This window comes from Lithobates pipiens, unplaced genomic scaffold, assembly GCF_037356315.1.
Source record: "Lithobates pipiens isolate NorthernLeopardFrog02 unplaced genomic scaffold, aLitPip1_a1.2 Scaffold_28, whole genome shotgun sequence".
Taxonomy (NCBI): Eukaryota; Metazoa; Chordata; class Amphibia; order Anura; family Ranidae; genus Lithobates; species Lithobates pipiens.
In genome coordinates, this window is record NW_027507789.1 from 166461431 (window position 1) to 166484768 (window position 23338).

At 44.9% G+C, this 23338-nt stretch overlaps 1 protein-coding gene and 1 pseudogene across 2 annotated transcripts in view; both read right to left on the reverse strand.

Moving 5' to 3' along the window:
• LOC143935749 (uncharacterized) overlaps positions 1-11504 on the reverse strand; it is a 111681-nt gene extending 100177 nt beyond the window's left edge. The window contains exons 1-2 of one of the 2 annotated variants that reach the window (XM_077459851.1): positions 11270-11504; positions 5773-6278 (exon numbers count right to left, since the gene is read on the reverse strand). In XM_077459851.1, the coding sequence (XP_077315977.1) occupies positions 5773-6278; positions 11270-11417 (654 nt within the window). In that variant the 5' untranslated portion in view covers positions 11418-11504. The remainder of the gene's footprint in view (positions 1-5772; positions 6279-11269) is intronic. The other variant, XM_077459850.1, reaches the window with a different exon arrangement.
• Positions 11505-17536: 6032 nt separating this feature from the next.
• Positions 17537-18726, reverse strand: LOC143935750 (uncharacterized; annotated as a pseudogene).
• Positions 18727-23338: the final 4612 nt, after the last annotated feature.

The window sequence follows — 23338 nt, forward strand, 5'->3', positions numbered from 1 at the left end:
CAAATGCCAGGGGCAGATCAGAGGTTTCCTCATTTTGCGTTGAAGGGGGACTTGCTTTATCAAGTGGCTGAAAGCCGAGGGGAAACTGTAGAGCAGTTGCTGGTTCCCCAACCGTATAGGCGGATTCTACTTGATCTAGCCCACAACGACGCACTGGGAGGCAGAGAAAATAGAGGCCAGGATAACCAACCAGTTTTACTGGCCAGGGGTGAAGGCTGAGGTTAAAAGATATTGTGCATCTTGTCCCATTTGCCAGTTAATTGCCCCAGTGCCCCACTATAGAAGCCCTCTGGTACCTTTGCCAATTATTGAGGTTCCATTCGAGCGGACTGCTATGGATCTCGTGGGACTCCTGGTAAAGTCGGCAAGTTAGCGCCAATATATATTAGTCATTCTAGACCAGGGGTCTCAAACTGGCGGCCCTCCAGCTGTTGCGAAACTACAAGTCCCATCATGCCTCTGCCTGTGGGAGTCATGCTTGTAAGGGTCAGCCTTGCAATGCCTCATGGGATTTGTAGTTTCCCAACAGCAGGAGGGCCACCAGTTTGAGAGCCTTGTTCTAGACTAAGCAACCAGATATCCAGAAGCAGTTCCTTTGAGGAAAACTTCCTCCAAGGCCATTGCCCGGGAATTATTTCAAATGTTTTCATGAACTGGATTTCCCAAAGAGTTACTAACGGACCAGGACACCCCTTTTATGTCAAAGGGGATGGTGGACTTGTGCAAACTATTTCAGATTAAACAGTTGCGGACATCTGTCTATCACCCGCAGACCAATGGCCTAGTTGAGAGGTTTAATAAAACGCTAAAGTCCATGTTAAAAAGATTGGTCCAGAAAGACGGGAAGAATTGGGATATGAAAGTGGTCAGCCTTCGCGCCGCTAAGTGGTAATGAGTGACTCAAGTGAAACAAAATCCAAAATCAGAATTAATGAAACACAGATGCTGTGAAAAAGAACCTGAGTGATATAAAGTGCAAATGCTAACTAAAAAATGCAGCAGGACAAAATAGTGAACACAAACTATCAAATAATGGATATAAAGGGGTGGATCCTGCGCAAATCGTGCCAGTCAAATAAAATACACAAATTCAAACTAATATAAATATGTGCATACATATAATGCCGTGAAAAATATAGTCCATAAAACAGCACGGATAAAGATATAGTCCATAAAACAGCACAGATAAAAATATAAAAAATGGAGAAGGGATCAATGATAGAATAATGATAGAATGTCCGCTACTCAAGGCTCCCAGAACTCTCACCTTCAAACGAAGTGAATAAGCAAATCAAACAAACTCCAGGATTCTCTTATTTCATTCATAAATAATAGCCATCAGGAAATCCAAAGGAGGGATGTAGTGATACAATTCTGCCACTAGAGGGCCAGTCCCAGCTTATAGAATAGGCAATATGGATAATATGGATATTCACTTCTATTCCACACTGTATGGCTCAAAATAAGAGAGAGGAGGGGGAGAGAGAAAAACAGGAGACCTCCATAGTGTAGTAGTTTAAAAAACGGCAGGTAGATTTATTAAGAAGCAGTAAAGACTCTCACATTTTGATTGCAAAAAACAAACACAATCAGGAAGAGGGTGCAATGCCGATCCCCATGAAGAAGTCACATGACGTAACGCGTAGGGAGTGGCCAGAGGACGAACTGGAAGTAGAGTAAGACGGCATTACACCCTCTTCCTGATTGTGTTTGTTTTTTGCAATCAAAATGTGAGAGTCTTTACTGCTTCTTAATAAATCTACCTGCCGTTTTTTAAACTACTACACTATGGAAGTCTCCTGTTTTTCTCTCTCCCCCTCCTCTCTCTTATTTTGAGCCATACAGTGTGGAATAGAAGTGAATATCCATATTATCCATATTACCTATTCTATAAGCTGGGACTGGCCCTCTAGTGGTGGAATTGTATCACTACATCCCTCCTTTGGATTTCCTGATGGCTATTATTTATGAATGAAATAAAAGAATCCTGGAGTTTGTTTGATTTGCTTATTCACTTCGTTTGAAGGTGAGAGTTCTGGGAGCCTTGAGTAGCGGACATTCTATCATTATTCTATCATTGATCCCTTCTCCATTTTTTATATTTTTATCCGTGCTGTTTTATGTACTATATCTTTATCCGTGCTGTTTTATGGACTATATTTTTATCGGCATTATATGTATGCACATATTTATATTAGTTTGAATTTGTGTATTTTATTTGAGTGGCACGATTTGCGCAGGATCCACCCCTTTATATCAAGAATTGGGATATGTTACTTCCTGACCTCTTGTATGCCATCCGGGAGGTTCCAAAAGCGTCCACGGGCTTCTCACCATTTGAGCTAGTGTATGGGTGAAGGCCCCAGGGGTTGCTTGATCTGGTAAAGGAAATGTGGGAAAGTGAGTCCTCACCGCACAAAACCGTGGTAGAGCATATCTCTCAAATGCGAGAGAGGGTGGCTAAGGTGATGCCACTGGTGTGGAAGCACATGCAGAAGGCTCAGGATGCCCAAAGAAAGGTGTATAACCAATCTGCAAAAATCAGACAGTTTCAAGTAGGAGACTTGGTGGCTGTCCTAATACCCACAGTGGAGAGCAAGTACTTAGCCAAGTGGCAAGGTCTGTTTGAGGTAGTAGAAAAAGTGGGGGATGTAAACTACAAGGTACACCAGCCAGGGAAAAGAAAACCATACCAGATCTATCACGTACATTTGTTGAAACCCTGGAGAGACAGAGAACAGGTATCCGCGGTGGTAGCGGTACAGTCAGGAGACCATGCAGGGATTGACCTGGTGCAGGTGGCTGCTACCTTAACTAAGCCCCAAACCTAGCAAGCAAAAGAGTTTCTTCAAAGAAATAGGGACATGTTTTCAGGGTTGCCGGGTCTCACCAATGTCATCGAGCATGACATTGTAACTGAGCCCAATGTAAAAATTTGGTTAAAGCCTTAACGTATCCCAGAAGCTCATAGAGTGGCAGTGTCAGAAGAGGTCAAAAGAATGCTTGATCTTGATCTCATTGAGGAGTCGCAGAGCGAGTGGTCGAGTCCAATCGTGTTGGTACCCAAACCCAACGGCACTCTCCGCTTCTGCAACGACTTTAGAAAACTTAATGAAATCTCCAAGTTTGATGTTTATCCCATGCCACGGGTAGATGAGCTAATTGAGAGGTTGGGTCCTGCCAGGTATATTACCACGCTGGACCTCACAAAAGGATATTGGCAGATTCCCCTGACCAAGGAAGCTAGGGAAAAAACAGCCTTCTCTACTCTGGAAGGCCACTTCCAATACAAAAGAATGCCATTTGGTCTACACTCTGCCCCCGCTACGTTCCAAAGGGCCATGGACAAAACTTTGCGTCCACATCAACGGTACACTTCTGTTTATTTAGATGACATAGTCATCTTCAGCACTGATTGGGATTCCTATCTTCCCCGAGTTCAGGCAGTCGTAGACTCCTTGAGAAGAGCAGGATTCACCATCAACCCGGAGAAATGTGCAATTGAGGTGGAGGAAGCCAAGTACCTAGGGTACATTGTGGGTAGAGGGTTGGTGAAGCCCCAAATGAGCAAAGTAAAAGCCATACAGGACTGGCCCCGTCCCCTAACCAAGAAGCTGGTCAGAGCGTTTTTGGGCATAGTTGGCTACTACTGGAGGTTTGTCTCCAACTTTGCCACCATTGCTGCACCATTGACTGACCTGACCAAAGGCAGAAAGTCTGTGATGGTAAAGTGGAATGATGATGTCGAAAAAGCTTTTCAGAAGCTTAAGACGGCATTGTGCCAGGATCCGGTGCTCGTAGCTCCGGATTTTACTAAGGATTTTATAGTACAGACAGATGCTTCAAATGAAGGGTTAGGAGCAGTACTGTCTCAAGTGATCAAAGGGGAAGAACACCCCGTAGTTTTTCTAAGTAGGAAGCTGACGGCAGCGGAGAAAAACTATGCGGTGATGGAGTGGGAGTGTCTTGCCATTAAGTGGGCTTTGGACTCTTTACGGTATTTCCTCCTAGGTAGAGGAAGGTACCGAGTGCTACAGTGAAAGAGCTAAGGGGATCCAGTGGCTAGTGGATCTGAAGTCTAGAGAGAGAGACTGGGATCTTGTTGAATGAAGACCCACAGTGAGTGAGTATGGGGTAAAGAGAACTATTCGTGTTGCAGATAGTAGAATACCTTTCATGTTAGAAACAGCTACAAGATTGTTGCCATAGGAAATAGCAGTCCTACCTATACAGAAGTGGTATCTGGCTGGAGGCCTTCACCTGTATAGCTGTCTGCCTATAGAAGTCTCAGAGTCTGCCACTTAACATTGCATCTTCCTAAGGGTGTCCTGGCCCTAACCTTCTCTCATAAAGTTCTGTCTAAGAGACAATAAATCTCTTTTCATTCAAAAAAGTGTCTGGCGCCCACCATTTCATCTTACATTACACCTACCATGCCTTGTAAACCACTCTACACTGAAGGATGTCAGCTGTCCCTAACTCTGGAGGTCACTGTTGGGCTTCAGGGCCCCGGGACTTTGCTACACGTGCCAAACATATCTGTATCTCTTTTTCTCCATTACATGGGGGAAGGCAATTAGTATATTACAAAGACATGACAGACAAGTCTCCCGCATTTCAGCTGGGGCTCCCTGACACCCGCAAGTGCCGCGTGATATCCCGGCTGCAGGGCAAAGCCTGATGTGGCCCACCACCTCCTGCTCTGGAATGGCGGGTCGGCAAGCACAGATCACCATCCCTGAGCATCAGCGCGAAGAACGGAGCCGGCACTAAAAGAAGCAGAGCTGATGCTTCCTGTATAGCTCTGGCTTCTGACACAGTGATACCAAATATGCTCCACTGGTGACGGTTGTCAGCATTAAACAGGAAGCATCGGCTCTGCTCTCTACTGCAGCTGTATGCTCCTGTCACACTGATGCTCAAAGATGGCGGGTCAGGAACCCGCGATCTGGGAGAGTACCCACCAGCAGTACCAGTACCAACCAACTGTACCAGCCAGCAGTACCAGCCAGTAGTACAAGTACCCACCAGCAGTACCAGCCAGCAGTACCAGTAACAGCCAGCGGCTCCCACTGGCAGTACCATCCAGCATTAGCCACCGGCAGTACCAGCCAGCAGTACCAGTCCTGGAAGACAGCCAGCAGCATCCACCAGCTATACCTGCCTGGGGGACAGCAGAAGCCACCAGCCATACCTGCAGAAATCCTGAGGAAGAAGTGAAGATTGCGGTCAGTTGAGATGCAGGTAAACCACGGTGCAACAGTGTGAAAACAGCCTTAGACCCCTTTCTACACAATCGCGTCTGCCTGTCTTTTTCATGCAGACCCAAACGGACTCTCCTTTCACCTCTATGGAGCCGCAGATGTAAATGGCTTTTTGTCTGTTTACACCTGCCTATCTCCAATCCGATCTGCTTAAAAAAAACAGAAGGTGCTCTGTCCCCTTCTGTCTGGGCTGATCGAAGCGGAGGGCCTTTAGAGTTGAGCGAGCGGAGCGCCACCTCCCTGAAATTAGTTTTTGCAGATTGGGATGTCTGATTACAGAAGATAGCTAGGAAGGAAAATATTCTTTACACCGAAGCTCACAGAAAGTGACAAAGACACTACATTTCTCTCAAGATCAACAGGTAATTGCTGAAAATTTTCTTAGCTTGGGGAAAAAAAGAAAAATAATGCAACTCCCACATCTAAAGACTGTAAGCTGATTGCATTTTTGTTCTTGGGTTTAGTTATCCATTAAGAACACCATTTGCAGTTATTTACATAGTATTACCTCCATTTCCATGTGGTCTGCCTCTTGGGATTTAGATGCTAGTGGGTGGGTTGTCTTTTTATGAGTGGTAGGTTGAGTTGTCTTCTCTAATATCTCCATTTCTTGTGGTTGAATGAATTTAGATGTTTCTGGATGGGTTGTCTTTTTATGAGTGGTAGGTTGAGTTGTCTTCCCTCTTATCTCTATTTCTTGTGGTGGAACGGACGAAGAAGCGTGAGGCTCTTTTTCTTGCCACACACCTTCTACATCCTCCTCCTTCTGTAGAAAATCTAAAATATCATCTTCTGTGTCTGGAAGATCTGCAGGAACCCTCTTAGCATGTGTTGTTTCCGTCTGCGCTAAAGACAGGTCTCTGGGCTGTGAATGCTCAGTTGGGCCTCTCGTCTGCTTAGTATTTTTAGGTAACTCAGTAGAATGAGTTGATTTTGATCCATGAGAAGGTAATCCTTGTTCGAGGTCAATATCATCCAAGTCATTTTCAGCAATGTCTTCATCTAAAAGGGTATCTGCATAATGGAATAAAACGTAAACCAAATTTTATATAATGAGATTGTATACCATTTACTGAGTTCGGAATGGAAGGGACATGTTAGAAGACAAAGGTAGGGAAAAATGCATAATAATAATATCAATAATAATAATAATAATAATAATAATACATTCTATTTATAATGCCATTTTCATCAAGAGATCTCAAAGTGCTACAAGTTAGAAACAAAACAGAAAAATTTGAAGTTTATACAGTGAAACGAACATCTAAAAAGGAAAAAATGCTTTGCTAAAAAGAAATGTGTTAAAAGCCTTTTTTAAAACAGTCAGTGGATTGAGGAGCCCTCAAGGTGTCAGGTAGGGCATTCCACAGGCGCGGGGCAGCTGCACAAAAAGCCCTGTCTCCCATTGTCTTGAGTCTAGTTCTAGGTATCTAAAGAAGGTTTGAGTGAGTAGAGCAGAGGGGCGGATGTTTTGTGGTTTGAGAAGATCTTTGAAGTGGGGGGGGGGGGGGGCATGTCCATGTATGCATTGGTGTATGAGGAGGGAAACCTTGTACTCAATCCTGGCAGAGACAGGAAGCCAATGGAGTGAGTGGAGAATGGGGGTAATGTGCTCATGTTTCCGCACTCTCATCAGGATCCTTGCGGCAGAGTTTTGGATGTACTGAAGCCTCTGCAGACTCCTAGGAATCCCAATGAGAAGTGCGTTACAGTAGTCCAGCCCGGAGGAGACAAAGGCACGAACCAGCTTTTCGGCATATATGTATTTGCACCGGAAGTTTAAATGTAATTGCCGATGAGGCATGAGGGATTGACTTCCTTAAATACGATCACAGTGACCCTCTGAGGTGTTCTCTGGAATTAAGTTGAAATGGATTGCTTAAAGTGGTTCTAAAGCCTTGCTTTTTTTTTTTTAACCGTTTAAAGTGGTTTTTAAACTACTATAATCTATTTATGCCATCCCCTCTGATATATAACAATATGTCTCCCAGTGACTGGATATGGATATTGTCTTTGAAGCAAGACCACTCCAAGGGCCCCCCAGGCACACACCTTCCAAAGAGTCATGCTCCCTTAAATGCCAGGGCCCATAGTCAGTATGCAAGAGGCCACCCTGCAGTCCCTTCCAAAAGCTCCTGTCCTGTTTGGGTCTGTCACAATGGTCTACTCGAGTTAGGGGCAAGTGGTTGCAACCATTCCTGTGTATTAGCAATTTCATATTGAACAATCCTCTAATGGGGCTTTAAGGGTAACCAAACCACAAATTATAATGTACAAATCTGTAAAATCAATCTCTTACAATCAATTAAAAACCATTAAAAATGTAAAACTGTCCAAGGCCTCAATATGTTTGACACCATTTGTTTACATAGCGTGTTATACATCTACCATGCGGTACTCCCAAGACCTCTCTGTCTGGTAAAGTGTCAGGGCTGGGCTCAGCCCTTCCTTCTCTGAGCTGGCCGCTCAGCTGTTGGCTAATTGCCAGGTCCTATCTCTCCAGAGCTACTCACCTGTTGATGATATCCTGCTCCTCAGTCCTGCCTACTTAAGCTGTCGAGCCCAGAGGAGCTCTGCTTTCGCCTTGATCAACATCACAGAGACTATCACCTGCATTCCCATTAAAGACTTGCTTGGCTCACATCCCTTCTGGCTCCAGATCCTGCTTGCTGTTCTACTACGCTCATCTCCAGCTCCCTGACGTTTGGCTTGTCTGACTATTCCGGTTCCTGAACTCTGCCAATGTTTTGACTACATTTACTCTGTTAACCTTTTTTTATTATTATTAAACAAGTGTGATTTACCTGTACTTCTGTCTCAGTCTGACTGATGGTTCCTGACATAAAGCAGGGAAAATGCAACTTGTCTGGACATTTGCTTTATTTTTGTTAACATGCTGAGAATATGTGCGAGAACAGGCTTCAGGCCAGGAGAAGATGATGCAATAGGATAGAGGTTGCTCTAAAACAGGTTTCCAAACTTTTGAAACAAAGGGCCAGTTTACTGTCCTTCAGACTTTAGGAGGGCCGGATTGTGGTCAGTGGGGGTAAAAAATATCCCAAATCCAGCATCAGTGAGAATAAATATGTTCTCAGGGTTGGTGTTCAGTAGGAGGATGAGTAGTACTACTATTAATGGAAGAATAGTATCCCATCATTGGTATCAATGAAATAAATAGTGACCCATTGTTGGTGTAAGTGTGAGGAATAGTGCTTTATATCATTGGGAGTAATAGTGCGCCAAGGGCCGGATAAAGGCTGGCAAAGGGCCACATCTGGCCCTCGTGCCACAGTTTGGAGACCCCTGCTCTAAAACAACAGATGAGTAACTTTCCTATGCAAGCAGAAGCAGGGCAGGTCCAGAGTCCACATGGCGCTAATAGCCAGGGAACAGAGGTAGGGTGGTAGGCATAAATCTTGTGTAAGAATTAGGCCCTTTTCATATTGCTCTTGCATCGTATTGTGCACCTTAATGCACATTTTGTTAACATAGAACTCCAACTTTTATTTTTACTCCCTCACCCTCCTACTCTAAACGAAATTGTCCAAGATGTACTTGCCTTCTTAATGCTCCAGCTTTATCAACAGTTTCCTCCTCTGTCCAGTGCCACTGGTCCTCTTTGAGCAGAATGACTCTAGAGTAATTTTACCCATTTCCTGTGAGTCCAACATGTCGCTGACACCCATCTACATCATCACACAGGGTGGGCTCACAGTAGTGGCGGCTGGTGGTCAAAATCTTTTTTGGTGGCAAGCAGGCCTGGCCCCCTCACTCGGACCTCAATCTCCCCCCCCCCGTGGCTCTCGATCAATCGATCAAGCCGGGGCGATCCACTGGCACTACAACCCCCCCGGCCGCTATCCCCCCCAAGTGATCGATGCCCATACCTTACTGAGATAGAGATGTGGGGAGGAGGACAAGGGGGCAATGCTTTGCTGCATCCAGGGTAGGAAGAAGAGACTGCTGCTGCTGGGGTGTTGCTTCTCCTCCCAGCCAAATATGAGGCGGGTCCTGAGACCTATCTTAAGACTCCAGACCAAGCGGGTCTCAGGAGCTGCTTCCTTATTGGCCAGGAAGAGAAGCAGAAAGACATTAGCGAATATCAATTCGCTACTGTCACACAAGTGGGTGGGCTAGGGGGGCAGTGCTCTGCGTCCCGGAGCCCACGCTTTTTGAAGCCAATTAGAGCCTCCAGCTCTAACCACGTGCTTCAAAATAAAAAAAAACCCTAATTGAAATCCATGAGTCCGGATGGAGGTGGATCTTATAGCAAAGCTGAGGATACCTGTTAAAGCGGAGTTCTGCCAAAAAAAAAAAATTTAAAGTCAGCAGCTACAAATACTGCAGTTGCTAACTTTTAAAATAAGGACACTTACCTGTCCAGGGTGCCCGCAATGTCCTCACCCGAATCCGACCTGTCCCTCGGCTCCCGGGTGGAGGCGCCAGCATCTTCAGTGAGGGAATCAGGAAGTGAAGTCTCATGTCCTGACTGGTTCTTGCTGTCTTCTGGGACCTGTGTGTCTTCCAGAAGATAGCGGGGGGGGGGGGGGGGGGGGGACAGAAGAGGTGCCGGACATGGCGTAGATCGCTGCAGATTCTGTGGCGAGCTATTGCCGGAAGTGGATGAAAATTCCTGTATTAGACAGGTATCTGGAGGAACCGGATAAGCGGAAGTTCTATTTTTGGGTGGAACTCCGCTTTAAGACAGACTGTTATATTTTTATTGACTGCCAACACACCACAAAAAAATCAAGCAAATATACTATATTACCAAAAGTATTGCGACACCTGCCTGCCCATGAACCTTAATGGCATACCAGTATTATTCCGTAGAGTTCAACACCTTTGGGATGAATTGGAGTGGAGACTGCGAGCCAGGCCTTCTCATTCACATCAGTGCATGACCTCGCAAATGCGTTTCTGGAAGATACACTCCTAAACCTTGTGGACAGCCTTCCTAAAAGAATTGAAGCTGTAAAGGGTGGGCCAATTCAATATTGAACCCTACAGACTAAGACTGGGATGCCATTAAAGTTCATGTGCGTTTAGAGGCAGGTGTCCCGATACTTTTGGTAACATAGTGTATGTCATGAATGGCTATGGATCAAATGGCATGTCTGTTTACTTATTGATTGCAGACTATGGACAAACTGAATGAAAACAAAGCCGTGTATACTCTATCCTGGACTGATGATGGCAGCTCTAAAAAAAGGTTTGTTTATATTTTCTTGGTATCCCTGCATCTATGAAAAAAGTATAATGATTCTATAAATACACCCCACTATCTGCTTTTCACAGTAGTAGTAACAACCTCTGTTTTCCTTCTACCTCTGCCAACTGCCATACACACCTTTTCACAGCAGAGACCTACTGCATATAAGCACTGCGTCAGCCTAGTGGAGTGACCTATTACATCTAGGCAGGAAAGTTAATAGGCACTATCTATGGTTTTTCAGTAGAAGATATGACTTTTGAAAGCTTATGAAGATATAAAACTGTGTTCTTTAAAACTTCAAGAAAGTCATGCAATTAGACCAAGATGGCCACAAATTCAACTCTCTATCTTGACCCCCCAAGCTGCATTGTCAATAATGTATAAAACAAATGAAATGGTCCATAAGGCAGTGCTTTGGTAATGGCCACTTTGCTTGGGTGGAGTCAGAACAAAGATTTTGCCACATTAAAAAGGAAGAACCCAGGAGATAAGGACCCAGGAGGTCTCCATGCATCTACACAAGAATGACATACCAACAAGAATGAAGTACCAACAACACGCGTGGTGTGAATGAACGTACACAAATAACATGATAAAGCTTCAGACAACTACTAAGAAATGAGCTTTCAGCACCTTATAGTGGGTAGACCAATGAAACATCGAATTCCTTGCGTTAATTCCCATCACAAATATTTGTACAATGTTAGGAAAAAAAATCCCAATGATGACAATTTTACACAATCCTGTGGAATATTGATCATTATCACAATGTATCATTTCTTCTCACTACCTGTATCCTCAGTAGTTTGAGGTTTAGCTGTTGTGGTCTCCGGTTTAACATTTCCACCAAATATCAGCCATTGTGCTTGACTAGGTTGGATAAAGCCTTCCAGTATGAAAAAAAGTAATAGTAAAGTCCTACAGCCCATGCCTGCCATTGCAGGTGAGGTGTGTATTCGTCTCAGCAGCTACGCACAGTTCTGTCTTGTATCATGTAAAAGACTTGCTTCCCAACTGTAGATGGTACAATATAACTCCATTGGTGACCTTTGGCGCCTGGGCTCTTATCTTTTAAGAGTACTAGTACACGCCCTGAGCTCACCCTTCATCGACCCAGGCCAGGACAGGGGATGGAGGTAAAGCCTTTTGTTTAAGTAGTTTAAACTGTATACATTTCTATATATAACTATAGGCTGGGAAAGTTGCTGGGTGGTGGCAAAATTACCAGGCCTATCTTAAAGGAAAACTTTAACATGGACATAATATCATACTATTTGCAGTGACTTATATGGGTGAGCCCCCAGTTTGGTCATAATTTTGCTTGTTCGAGTGTTTTTCAGAATGCCAGACTTTAAGCCCATTAAGACAAATATCCTATATAGAATCAGGTTTTTCTACCAATACAATATACTGTACAACCTAAGACTGCTTCACTTTTCCCCTGTAAATGTTGTTCTGAAATCACCTGGTGCTGGCACCCGCCATGTCCTTAGGAACCAGTCACGCCACCTGGCCCCATTCATTTACTGTCAGGAATCATTGTGACATCTTTGACCAAATACAGTCATGACCAGGGCCGGGACAAGGGGTGGGCAGGAGGGGCTGCTGCCCTGGGCACTGTGGTATCATGGGCGGTGGGGGGGGGGCACCACAAGGAAATAGGGGGGAGGGGATTTGTGTTGGAAAAGGGGATTTGGGGGGCAGCAGGGAGTAAGTATTGTTCTAGGAGGGGAAATTTGGGGGGTATGCTAAAATTTAGGGGGAGAAGGATTGGGGGAAGAAGATTTGTGCTAGGAAGGATGATTGGGGCACTTTGTGCTGGAAGGGGGGATTTGCAGTGGGGTTATTAGGAGGGGTAATCTTAGGGGTAGATAATTTGTGCTAGAATTAGTGATTTTTTTTGGGGGGGGCACTTGAATTAGGTGGGATTTGGGGGGTGAGGGGGTAAGATTTGTGCTGGGAGGGGGGATTTCAGCAGGGGAACAGATTTGCACTGGGAGGAGGGGGAATTTATGCTTAGGGGGGTGAAAAAGATTAGTGCTCAGTTTTTTTTGGGGGGGGGATTTTTGATGACACATAATGCTCATACACCTTGGGGGCGGGGGTGCAGTTTGGCATGTTTGCCCTGGGCTCTGGATGACCTTGCCCCGGCATTGGTCATGACCATATTGCCCCCTTGTTTATACCCACTGTTATCCGCTAGAGTTGTCATTCGTGGGCGAGCAGTCAAGATCACACATGCTGGATGTTTCTGTTCCTTTGCTGGGTTGACAGGCGTTGTTTATTGTGCTTGACGTGGATCTGCATCACTGGATGTCATGATTGACGATGGATGTACATTGTGGGACATTTTTTTATTCACTGAAGATGTACGTTTTTATTTACGGTTTCCTCTTTTTTTTTTGGAAATGAGTAGGGATACTATGTGCCGCTTTTTCACATGATGTGTGGAATCTGGGTGCACCCTTATTGTTTAAGGGGACTTCCAGATATGATAAGCCCCTGCCCGCAGCTTCCCACAACAACTGGGCCAGGGTTGTGGGAAAGGGGACCTTGTCTTCATTGACATGGGGACAAAATCTTTTGCCAGAGGAATCCCTCCATGTTGAGAGCATGTAGCCTGTTATGGTCCAGGAGGCTGGAGCACTATTCCCCCCTTTCCTTTTCTTTATTTTTTCCTATTTTGGGGGGGGGGGGGTTCCCCCCGTTAAAATCCATATTTTATGGATTTTTTATGAAATTTGGGGGGGCATACCTTTTTTTTTTTTTCTGTGACGTCCACAATTAGCATCTCTACCAGACTTTTATCTAGGATAAGGCTACATGCATATAATCGTAACTTCTAGAAATAACTAGGAATAAAGTACGTGTATTTTTGACCATATGTCCGTGTTTATACGTAAATTATGCCAATATGTTTCTCTCTGAACACAGGTTTGGGGCAAATTTTTTATGCTCCTAAATGCTGCTCTAAAATACAAAACTAAATGTCACTATGTGAACCAACACATAAGCTAATTTAGTGTGTTCAGAGCAAAAAAAATAGAAAATTGCTCCTATAAGTGGCGTTTTTTCTGCCCGTGTGCATGAGGTTCTGGTATAGATGAAGGGAACCATTGTTTTTTTTTTTTTAAAGAAGGTAAAGCAGATGAAGCTGTTAAAATGCAAGCAGTGTGCATCTTGAACATTCATCCCTGTGTATATACTGATCTAAACATAAGTACTGATCAGTGCACCATCAACCAGCTGTCAGGTTCTCATAGACTTTTACATGCTGCTGGCAGTGGGGCTGGATAGTGTGTAGCTGAACCTTTCGCACCTAAATGGAGGAGCCTCATGCACCGTTGCTAGGGTTGCCACCTGTCTGGGATTCACCCGGACAGTCTGGGTTTTGAATTATGTGTCACATGGACACATTATTACCAGGCTGTGGCTCCCTAAGTAGCTGATATAGTCACACACAAATCTGTTGCCATCCAGAAGATGCGGGCAGCTGTCTGGGGGCAAGTTCAGCATCGCTGGGAGGCTGGGTGTTGATGGGCGATGATGTCAGCAAGTGGCCACACCCACTGTTTACCACCGCACGCTATACGTGCTGCATTACTACTTTCCTTGGGGCACCCAAAGATGTCCCAGGTCTTTTATAACTCTTTAGTGTATAGGGATCTCCAAACTACGGTCCTCTGGCTGTTGCGGAACTACACGTTCCATGAGGCATTGTAAAACTCAGACATTCACCGACATGACTAGGCATGATAGGAATTGTAGTTCTTGAAAAACTGGAGGGCCATAGTTTGGAGATCCCTGTGAAATAAAAAATTGCCCTGTGCCACTGTTCGGGTTTGGCTTGAAGAAAAGGTGGTTACCCTAACCATGGCTAAGCCCCCGTTGTGCGTGAGGCCTAATTCTCACCTTCTGTTTTGGTGACTGTTGTCCCCACCGCAAGGAGTGAAGAGAGATGTAAAATTATACAGTTTTCATCAATATAGTGTGGCCAATTTACTAAAGAAGTAAAGCATATTCACTTTGCAAGAGAATTTTTACTTGGCTTAGGGAATTAAGTTAAACTGTGCTGACTTCTATCATATGCAAGCAACAATCCTGTTCTTTAAAAAAAAAAAAAGAGAGAATTTTTACAACATCTATTAAATTGCCCTTGCAAAATGATAATTCACTATGCAAAGTAAACAAACTCTACTGTTTTAGGCCCTGTTTACATGGGTGGACGGGCAGGGGCGTAGATAGGAGGGGTTAGGGGTGCAAACCTGCTCCCCCCCCCCCAGAGCCTCCATCCATTGCGCAGCAGCTGGGCTATTGTAGCCTGGGGCGGGAGCTGCACAGTCACAATTTTGCAGAGTATAATAAATGCCAGTTCTGGTCTGAGGCAGCTTAAGCTACCCATTGGCTGAGGAGGCAGCAGGAGGTGGTGCAGGCTTGCGTTCCAACTCCAGGCTGACTTCGTTCTGGCTGGTGTCTTGCTGAAAAAGGTCCCCCGATGGATACTGCCCCCCCTGTACTGCGCAGGCAGCGTACTTGTGCAGTACGAACGACTACGGAGCTGATGAAAGTCTTCGAAGATGAACAGCTGATCGTCAGCTCTACACGGTGCCTGCCCACTGAGTACAGGTTCAAGCCCCACTATCCAAGTGGACATAGAGTTAGAATATAAATATGCCAAGCAAAGCGAGGTCATGCCTGAAGCATGGCGAGCGAAGCGAGGGGCCCTATTACAAGGAACGCAGGCTCCCTGTACAGCTGACTCACAGGTGTTCAGCTTCGGCCATTTTCAGTGGCTCCATTGTGGTTCATACTGCGCAAGCGCTGCGCCTACGCAGTACGGGGGGGGGGGGGGCAGAGGGACACTATGGGGGGGTTATGTCAAGGGTGCCACAGGACACTCTATGTGGGGGGCACAGGGCACTGCTATGGGGAGGGGGGGCAAGGGACAATACAGTGGAGGTGGTGTGATGTGAAAGGGGCAGAGGACACTGCTATGAGGGGGGGGGGGGGGGGGTGAGCAGAGGACACTACAGTGTGTGTGTGTGTGTGTGTGTGTGGGGGGGGTTATCTGAAGGAAGGGGGCAGGACATTGGTATGTGGAGGAAGAAGACACTACTGTGTGGGGGTGGAGCAGAGGACGCCACTGTGAAGGGGAGCAGAAGACATTCTAATGGGGGAAGGGGCGAGGGACAATACAGTGGAGGTGGTGTGATGTGAAAGGGGCAGAGTACACTGCTATGGGGGGAAGGGGTGAGCAGAGGGCACTATATTGTGTGTGTGTGTGTGTGGGGGGGGCATGTGAATAAGGGCAAGACATTGGTATGTGGAGGAAGAAGCCACTACTGTATGGGGGGGGGGGGGGGGCAGAGGACACCACTGTGGAGGGGATGATGTGAAGGGAAGCAGAAGACACTGCTATGGGGAGGGGGTGAGGGACAATACAGTGGAAGTGGTGAGATGTGAAGGGGGCAGATGACACTCTTATGTGGGGGGGTGAGCAGAGGACACTAGAGTGGGGGGGGTTATGTGAAGGGGGCAGGACACTGGTATGTGGAGGAAGAAGACACTACTGTATGGGGGGGAGGGGGCAGGGGACACCACTGTGGGAGGGATCATGTGAAGGGGAGCAGAAGACACTGGTATGGAGAGGGGGGGGTGGGGCGAGGGACATAACAGTGGATGTGTGGTGATGTGAAGGGGAGCAGAGAACACTGCTATGGGGGGGGGGGGGGAGGTGGTTAGGGCACTGGTATGTGGAGGAAGAAGACACTACTGTATGGGGGGGGGGGGACAGAGGAAACCACTGTGGAGGGGATGATGTGAAGGGGAGCAGAGGACAATACTGAGGATGGGTGCACAGGACACGATGTCGTGTTTTTTTTTGGGGGGGGGGCTTGATTTTTTTTTGTTTTATTTATAGGGTGTCCACCCCCTTACCTGGGGATGGGGATCTTTGATTTCCTCCATGTTGTCCAGGTAGCTCTCAACCTCTGAAAGGTTGCCTACCCCTGGTATACACTGTACTCATTTTTTTTTTCATTTGCTCATCTTTTCCCACAAAAGTGGAGTTACCCTTTAATAAAAACACGCAATTAAACTAATTTACTAAGTATCACTGAAAACGTATTTCATTGTATCAAAAACAATAGACACAGTGACGACCTGAGGACCTGTCTTGAATCCCCAGCCACCTCTATATTTTTCTTTTAAAGGAATTTGTCACTTTGCCTTAATGGACAAAATGCCATATTACCATTAAATAGCAATGATGGCAAATATTTAAATGTTAAATGAGTGAACTGCTAATTTTACAAGCCTGCAGAGTGACCTGATTTTATGCACTTTTCTTCCCAGTTGATAGGGATTACTGCACCCTGCCTGTAGTCATTGCACTTTGCCCTGTCTTCAAAGAAAAATTCCCAAGGTCTTTGTGAAGTGTCTGGGTAATGAGTATGTGCTTCGCCCCAGGCAGTCACGTCACAATCTGATTGGACAATCTCCTTTAGAGTTCCCAACAACTATGTAGAAGCGCAACAGCCCGCCTTACTAATTGTAACCTGAGTACATTTTTTTTTAGCTAGCCCGTCATGCTACACAGTTGTTGACAGATCTACAGCACAGACTGCACAATCAGATTGTAATGTGTGTGGCCACCTTTTTTTTTTTTTTTTTATTGCTAGAGCAATTGAATGAAATAGGAGAGAAATACAAACTTCTCTTAGATTAGAGTAATAAAGCACATATATCACAAATAAGGCCATCATGGAGCGGGGAAACAGCAGCAAATGGACGCGTTTCATGCTAGACAACGCAACAATTTGTTGCTGTTTCCCCGCTATGTGTTGATCTTATCTGTAATTTAACAATAAAAGTAATAGGGCAACTATCCAGATTGATACTTTATTACTTTGAAGTGCGGCAGTCGAGCCAAGCTGGCACCTTTTTGCGGAGCAACAGAGCAATGAAAGAGTTCTCACCTGTATGTTGCTCTTCGATTAGGCACTTGACTTATGCAACCCAAATTGTTGTTTTAACACTTAAAATAATGCAACCAATATTTACTCAAGAAATATCTCACTTTAATTAAAAAAAAAAAGAATTAAATATATAAACAAAATGTCTAAAACAATTGACACATATTTTGTACACGTGAAAAGAAAATAACCCACTTTCTGTCTATTCAATAAGACCCTCTCTTTTTAAATTCATCAGTTCAATTCTACATTGTTAGCTACAGTCTTTTTTTAGCTTTTGCAACCAGTCCTTTAAATTTTTTTTACTTGACAATCACAAACCCTGGTCCTTGATGGTGGGGACAACCACCTTGCACAGTTCCTCTGCTCTTTGGCTTGTGAAGAGCAAGCTGATATTATACAGTCTCTGTGCTGCATACTTTATCGGCTCCTTAGACGGAAAAAGAAGAGATAGCATGGATACACATGGCTTTAGTCCTCTCAGAATGTCCTGTTCTTCTGAAACTGCTTCACCAAGTTGCTAAGGACCTCCAGCCCCTCCACCAGTCCTTCTCCGTTGGCGGCGCAGCACCCCTGGACGTGCCACTGGTGTCCTTTTAGCTTGGTCAGTCCCAGTTCTTCTGCCAGCTCCATGGGTTTCCTGGCACCTGGGAGATCTTGTTTGTTGGCCATCACCAGGAATGGTACACATCTCATTTCATCATGCTCCAAGATAGCCTTGAGCTCTTCCCTGGCTTCCAGAAACCTCTCTGGGTCAGCACTGTCCACCACAAAGACCAAGCCATCGGTGTTGACATAGTAGTGTTTCCACAGGGCTCGAATCTTGTCCTGACCGCCCACATCCCAGACAGTAAATGTGACATTACGGATGGGCTCCACAGTCTCAACGTTGAATCCGATGGTAGGGATTGTACAGACCGTCTCATTCAGCTTCAGCTTGTAGAGGACCGTGGTCTTTCCAGCAGCATCCAGACCCAGCATCAGGATCCGAGCTTTGGTGCCAGAGAAGCTCATAAGAGTTTGGTAAAGGCTGCTGAGGAGGGCACCCATGCTTGCAGATGTGGATCTTCCTTGTCGGTTCAGGAATCTGCTTGCTCTGATGTCTGTAGCTCTGCATACTCTTACTAAGCTCCATTGCTGTTTATATACGCAAGAGCCCTTCACTAGCCAAACCCAGATTGCTTAGCAACCCAAGACGCAAGACAGGAATTTCCTGGTTGCTCTGTAGTTCTGTGCTGTGTTGGAGGATTCCTCCATAAACTGTTGTGACAATGAGGAAGTGGCAGCAGCACAGGAAGTGACCTTGTCGGTACAGCATTCAAAACAGAAAAAACTTTATTGCAACAATACACTTCAAGTAAAACCAAAACATATCTCATTAGAATGACATAAAACATTTTAATGTGATATCTGATTGCAAAGACCAATGTACTTGCAGTTACAAATAAAAAAAACACACATTATACAATTGTTTAGGTAAAACTGAGTTTAATAGTGTTATGAATAAAAATATTAGAATTTAAAGTGTAACTACAAACCAAAACATATTTTTTCTTTCATTGCTGAATTCTTTTTAAATTGAAACCACATAGCTCCCAGCTGTCCCTGATTTTGAGGGACTGTCCCGGATTTGGAGCAATGTCCCTCTGTCCCTCTTTCCTCCTCATTTGTCCCTAATTTTGGTCTGATCTATATAGTTGTATATAAAATGCACTTTTTATCTTTCAAAAAGTGTTTCACAGAGCTAAACCTTTCATCTGATTTCTAAATTGCTATATTTGTAAATTTTAAAAGCCAGTATAAAGGAATAGTAGTGGTAAAAAAAAGCCCTTGTAGATTTCATTAAGTTTTTTGGTTAATTCTCCTTTAAAGGGGTGTGACGGGGGGGGGGGGGGGCGTGTCCTATGCCTACATACGTTTGCTGGTAGGTGTCCCTCATTCCCATCTCAAAATGTTGGGAAGTATGAAACCATCATAATTGAAACAGCGACTTACCCTTCTACTTTGTAAAGTAATATTTCCTCTACAGCAGGGGGACTCCAAACTTTCCAGAACAAGGTCCACATTGCAAATTTTACAAATAATCAGGGGCCATAAAAAATAAATCAGAGTCCTCCCATACATCAGGGTCCCCATCAGATCTCCCCTTAAATTACAGACTCTATCAGAGCCCCTCTTACATCAGGGTCCCCCTCAGAGTCCCCCTTACATAAGAGTCCCTGTTAGAAGCCCCCTTAAATTATAGCCCCTGCTTACATCAGGATCTCCATCAGAGTCCCCCCTACAATGGGGTCCCCATGAAAGTCCCTCATACACCAGAGTCCCCATCAGAGTCTCTCATACATTAGAGTACCCATTAGAGCCCCCATTACATCAAGTTATCCATCACACTACTCCTTACACATACCTCTCAACTTTTTGAGATGGGAATGAGAGACAACAATCAGCAAAAGTATGCAGGCAAAGTACACACCCCTTGCCACGCACCCCTTAAAGGAGAATTGTACAAAAAACAAGATTGGTTTAACACACAAGTGCTTTTTGTACCACTACTATTCCTTTATATTGGCTTTTGGAATTTACAAATGCAGCAATTCAGAAATCAGATGAAAGGTTTAGCGCTGGAAAACACCTTTGATAGATAAAAGTGGATTTTATATATAACTATATAGATCAGACCAAAATAAGGGACAAATGAGGAAGAATGAGGGACAGAGGGACATTGTTCCAAATCAGGAACAGTCCCTCAAAGTCAGGGACATTTGGGAGCTATGCTTACATCAGAGTCCTGCTTACATCAGGGTCCTAATCAGACTCCTCCTTAAATTAGACCCCCCTCCTCCTCCTTACATCAGGGTCCCTATCAGAGTCCCCCCTTACATCAAAGTCCCTATGAGGACCCCCAGTACATCAAGGTCTCCATCAGAGTCCCACTTAAATTGTAGCCCCCTCCTTCCAACAGGGTCCACATCAGAGTCCCTACATTGGAGTCTCCATGAGATTCCCCATCAGATGCTCCCTTTACATCAAGGTCGCCATCAGAGTACTCCTTACATCAGGGTCCCCATCAGAGTCTCCCCTCACATAAAAAATCCATATCAGGGTCTCCCTCAGAGCCTAACTTACACCATCGTACCCATCAGAGCTCCTCTTACATCTGGGTTCCCATCAGAATCCCTCTTAAATTAGAGCCTTCCTTACATCAGGGACCCCATCAGAATCCCTTTACATTAGAGTCCCTATCAGAATTCCCCTTTACATTGTGGTATTCATGGGAGTTCCCCTTACATCAGAGTCCCTTTGAGAACCGCCTTACACCAGGATCTCCATCAGAGTCCCTACCAGAGTCTCCCATTACACGCGGAGGTTAAAGGGAGACCATAGGCAGCCTCTGCTGACCTAAATGCTCAATCTGTGCACATTAAAGTGGTTGTAAACCCTTACAACACACTTTAACCTACAGGTAAGCCTAGATTAAGGCTTACCTGTAGGTGCTGCATATATCTCCCAAACCTACATGGTTTAGGAGATATTTACAATTCCCTGTACGAGGATTCCTTCTGCGCATGCGCCAATGTACTCAGCGCAGACGCACTTTTGAAGGGTCACGGCGTGCCATTTTCATTAAAGGACATGCCGTGACTGGCACGCGACTCTGGCCATTCACAGAGCTGGAGTCTGTGACCCCGGAAAGAAGATGGACACTTCCAGCCGGAGAGGAAATCGGGGACATCGCAGGCTCCTGTGTTAGGTAAGTGACACATAATGGGCTAATATGCGATGCATAGTAGCCCATTATGCTTTACCTTTGCAGGGAAACAAAGAGGAAGTAAAGCCATCAGGATTACTTCCTCTTTAACCACTTGCCAACCGTAGTATGTATATATACGTTGTGGTCTGAAAGTGGTTCTCCGGGATTATGGCTGAAGACATCACATCCCTGTACCATTATTTTCAACCGGCGGATGTTTTTCTCATAAAACTGGTCCAAGTGGGTCATAAGCCGCTTGTCTGGTTTCCGAAGTGGCAGGAGGAGATGTCCCCGCCCTCCAGCCGCTCACCAGTGTTTCTTGGGCTTACCGTTTCTGGCGGTTCATCCGAGAAACAATGAGCCCAATCCTCTATGGCCTTGGAGGATTGGAGTGACGTCATGAAGTCACGTCCAATCCAGGCTGGAAGAAAAAAATAATGATTAAAGCGAAAGATCAATAAAAATGTTTTTGAAAAGTAAAGGAGAGATTTGGGGTCTTTTTGACTCCAGATCTCTCCATAAAGAAAACTATTGCATTTTGCAATGATCGCCATTTTATTCCATAGGGTGTCTGCTAAAAAAATGTATAATATTTGGGGATTATAAGTAATTTTCCAGCAAAAAAGTATTTTATATAAAACATGGCAATTGTTAATGGTGCACAATGCAATCAGGTGGGGTTTAAATCTTTTTAACTGGTTTGATTTTTTTTCACTAGGGAGACAGTAATTTGTGTCTAGTAACACATTACAAGAACTTCCAATCTGCTCTGTCACTTTGCTCTGTGCTGGAGGATTGTTCAATGACCTCAATAGCACAGGAAGTGACCTCATACAAGAGACAATAGCTTTCAGTTCAGGTACAATAACATTTGCTGGAGAAAATCTTCCAACGCAGCCCGAAGTGACAGAACAGACATGACAGATATAAAGGGTATTACAGAAAAGGAGTGTCTATAGATGGCACCCAGCACACCTACTGTATTTTAAAAACATATATATTTGATAATAAAAAAATAATATTAAAGTGATTTAAAAATAAAATGAATATACAAAAAAATTAAACACACACACAATATATTGCCAAAAGTACTGGGGCACCTGCCTTTACATTGCACATGAACTTTAATGACATCCCAGTCTTATGCCCTGTACACACGGTCGGACTTTCCGATGGAAAATGTGCGATCGGATCTTGTTGTTTCCGACAACTTTGTGCGACTTTGTGTATGTAAGGCCGCGTACACACGGGCGGATTGTCTGCCCAACTAAGTTCGTCAGACAATCCGACAGACAGTGCGTCCAAATTTTGAATGAACGGACTTGACCACACACGATGAACAGACAGTCCGCTGAAAACTTGCGCGATGACGTGTACAGCACGTACGACGGGACTAGAAAAACGACGTCCAATACACTGCAATGCAACCTTCGGCCGTGTAAATCCTTTCTGAGCTTGCGCCATACTTAGTCATACTTGCCTACACACGAGCGGACTGTCCGCTGAAACCAAGTTTGGACGGACAAAACCAAGTTTGGACGGACAAAATTACGGAAATTCCGAAAGACTAAGTCCGTCAGATTGTCCGCTGAAAAAGTCCGCTGAAGCCCACACACGAGCAGATTGTCCGCTGAAACACGGTTCAGCGGACTAAGTTGGGCAGACAATCTGCCCGTGTGTACGCGGCCTAAGACAAGTTTGGGCCAAAATCCGTCTGAAAAAATCTGACTGATTTTGCTCTCTGGAATGTCCAACCATGTGTACAGGGCATTAGTCTAGTCTGTAGGGTTCAATATTGAGTTGGTCTATCCTTTGCAGCTATAACAGATTAAACTCTTCTGGGAAGGCTGTCCACAAGGTTTGTGTCTATGGGAATGTTTGACCATTCTTCCAGAAGTGCATTTGTTAGGTCAGGCACTGATGTTGGATCAGAAGGCTTGGCTCACAGTCTCCATTCTAATTCATCCCAAAGGTATTCTATCAGGTTGCGGTCAGGACTCTGTGCAGGCCAGTCAAGTTCCTCCACCCCAAACTCGCTCATCCATGTCTTTATGGACCTTGCTTTGTGCACTGGTGTGCAGTCATGTTGAAACAGGAAGGTCCCTAAACCGTTCCCACAAAGTTGGGAGCATGA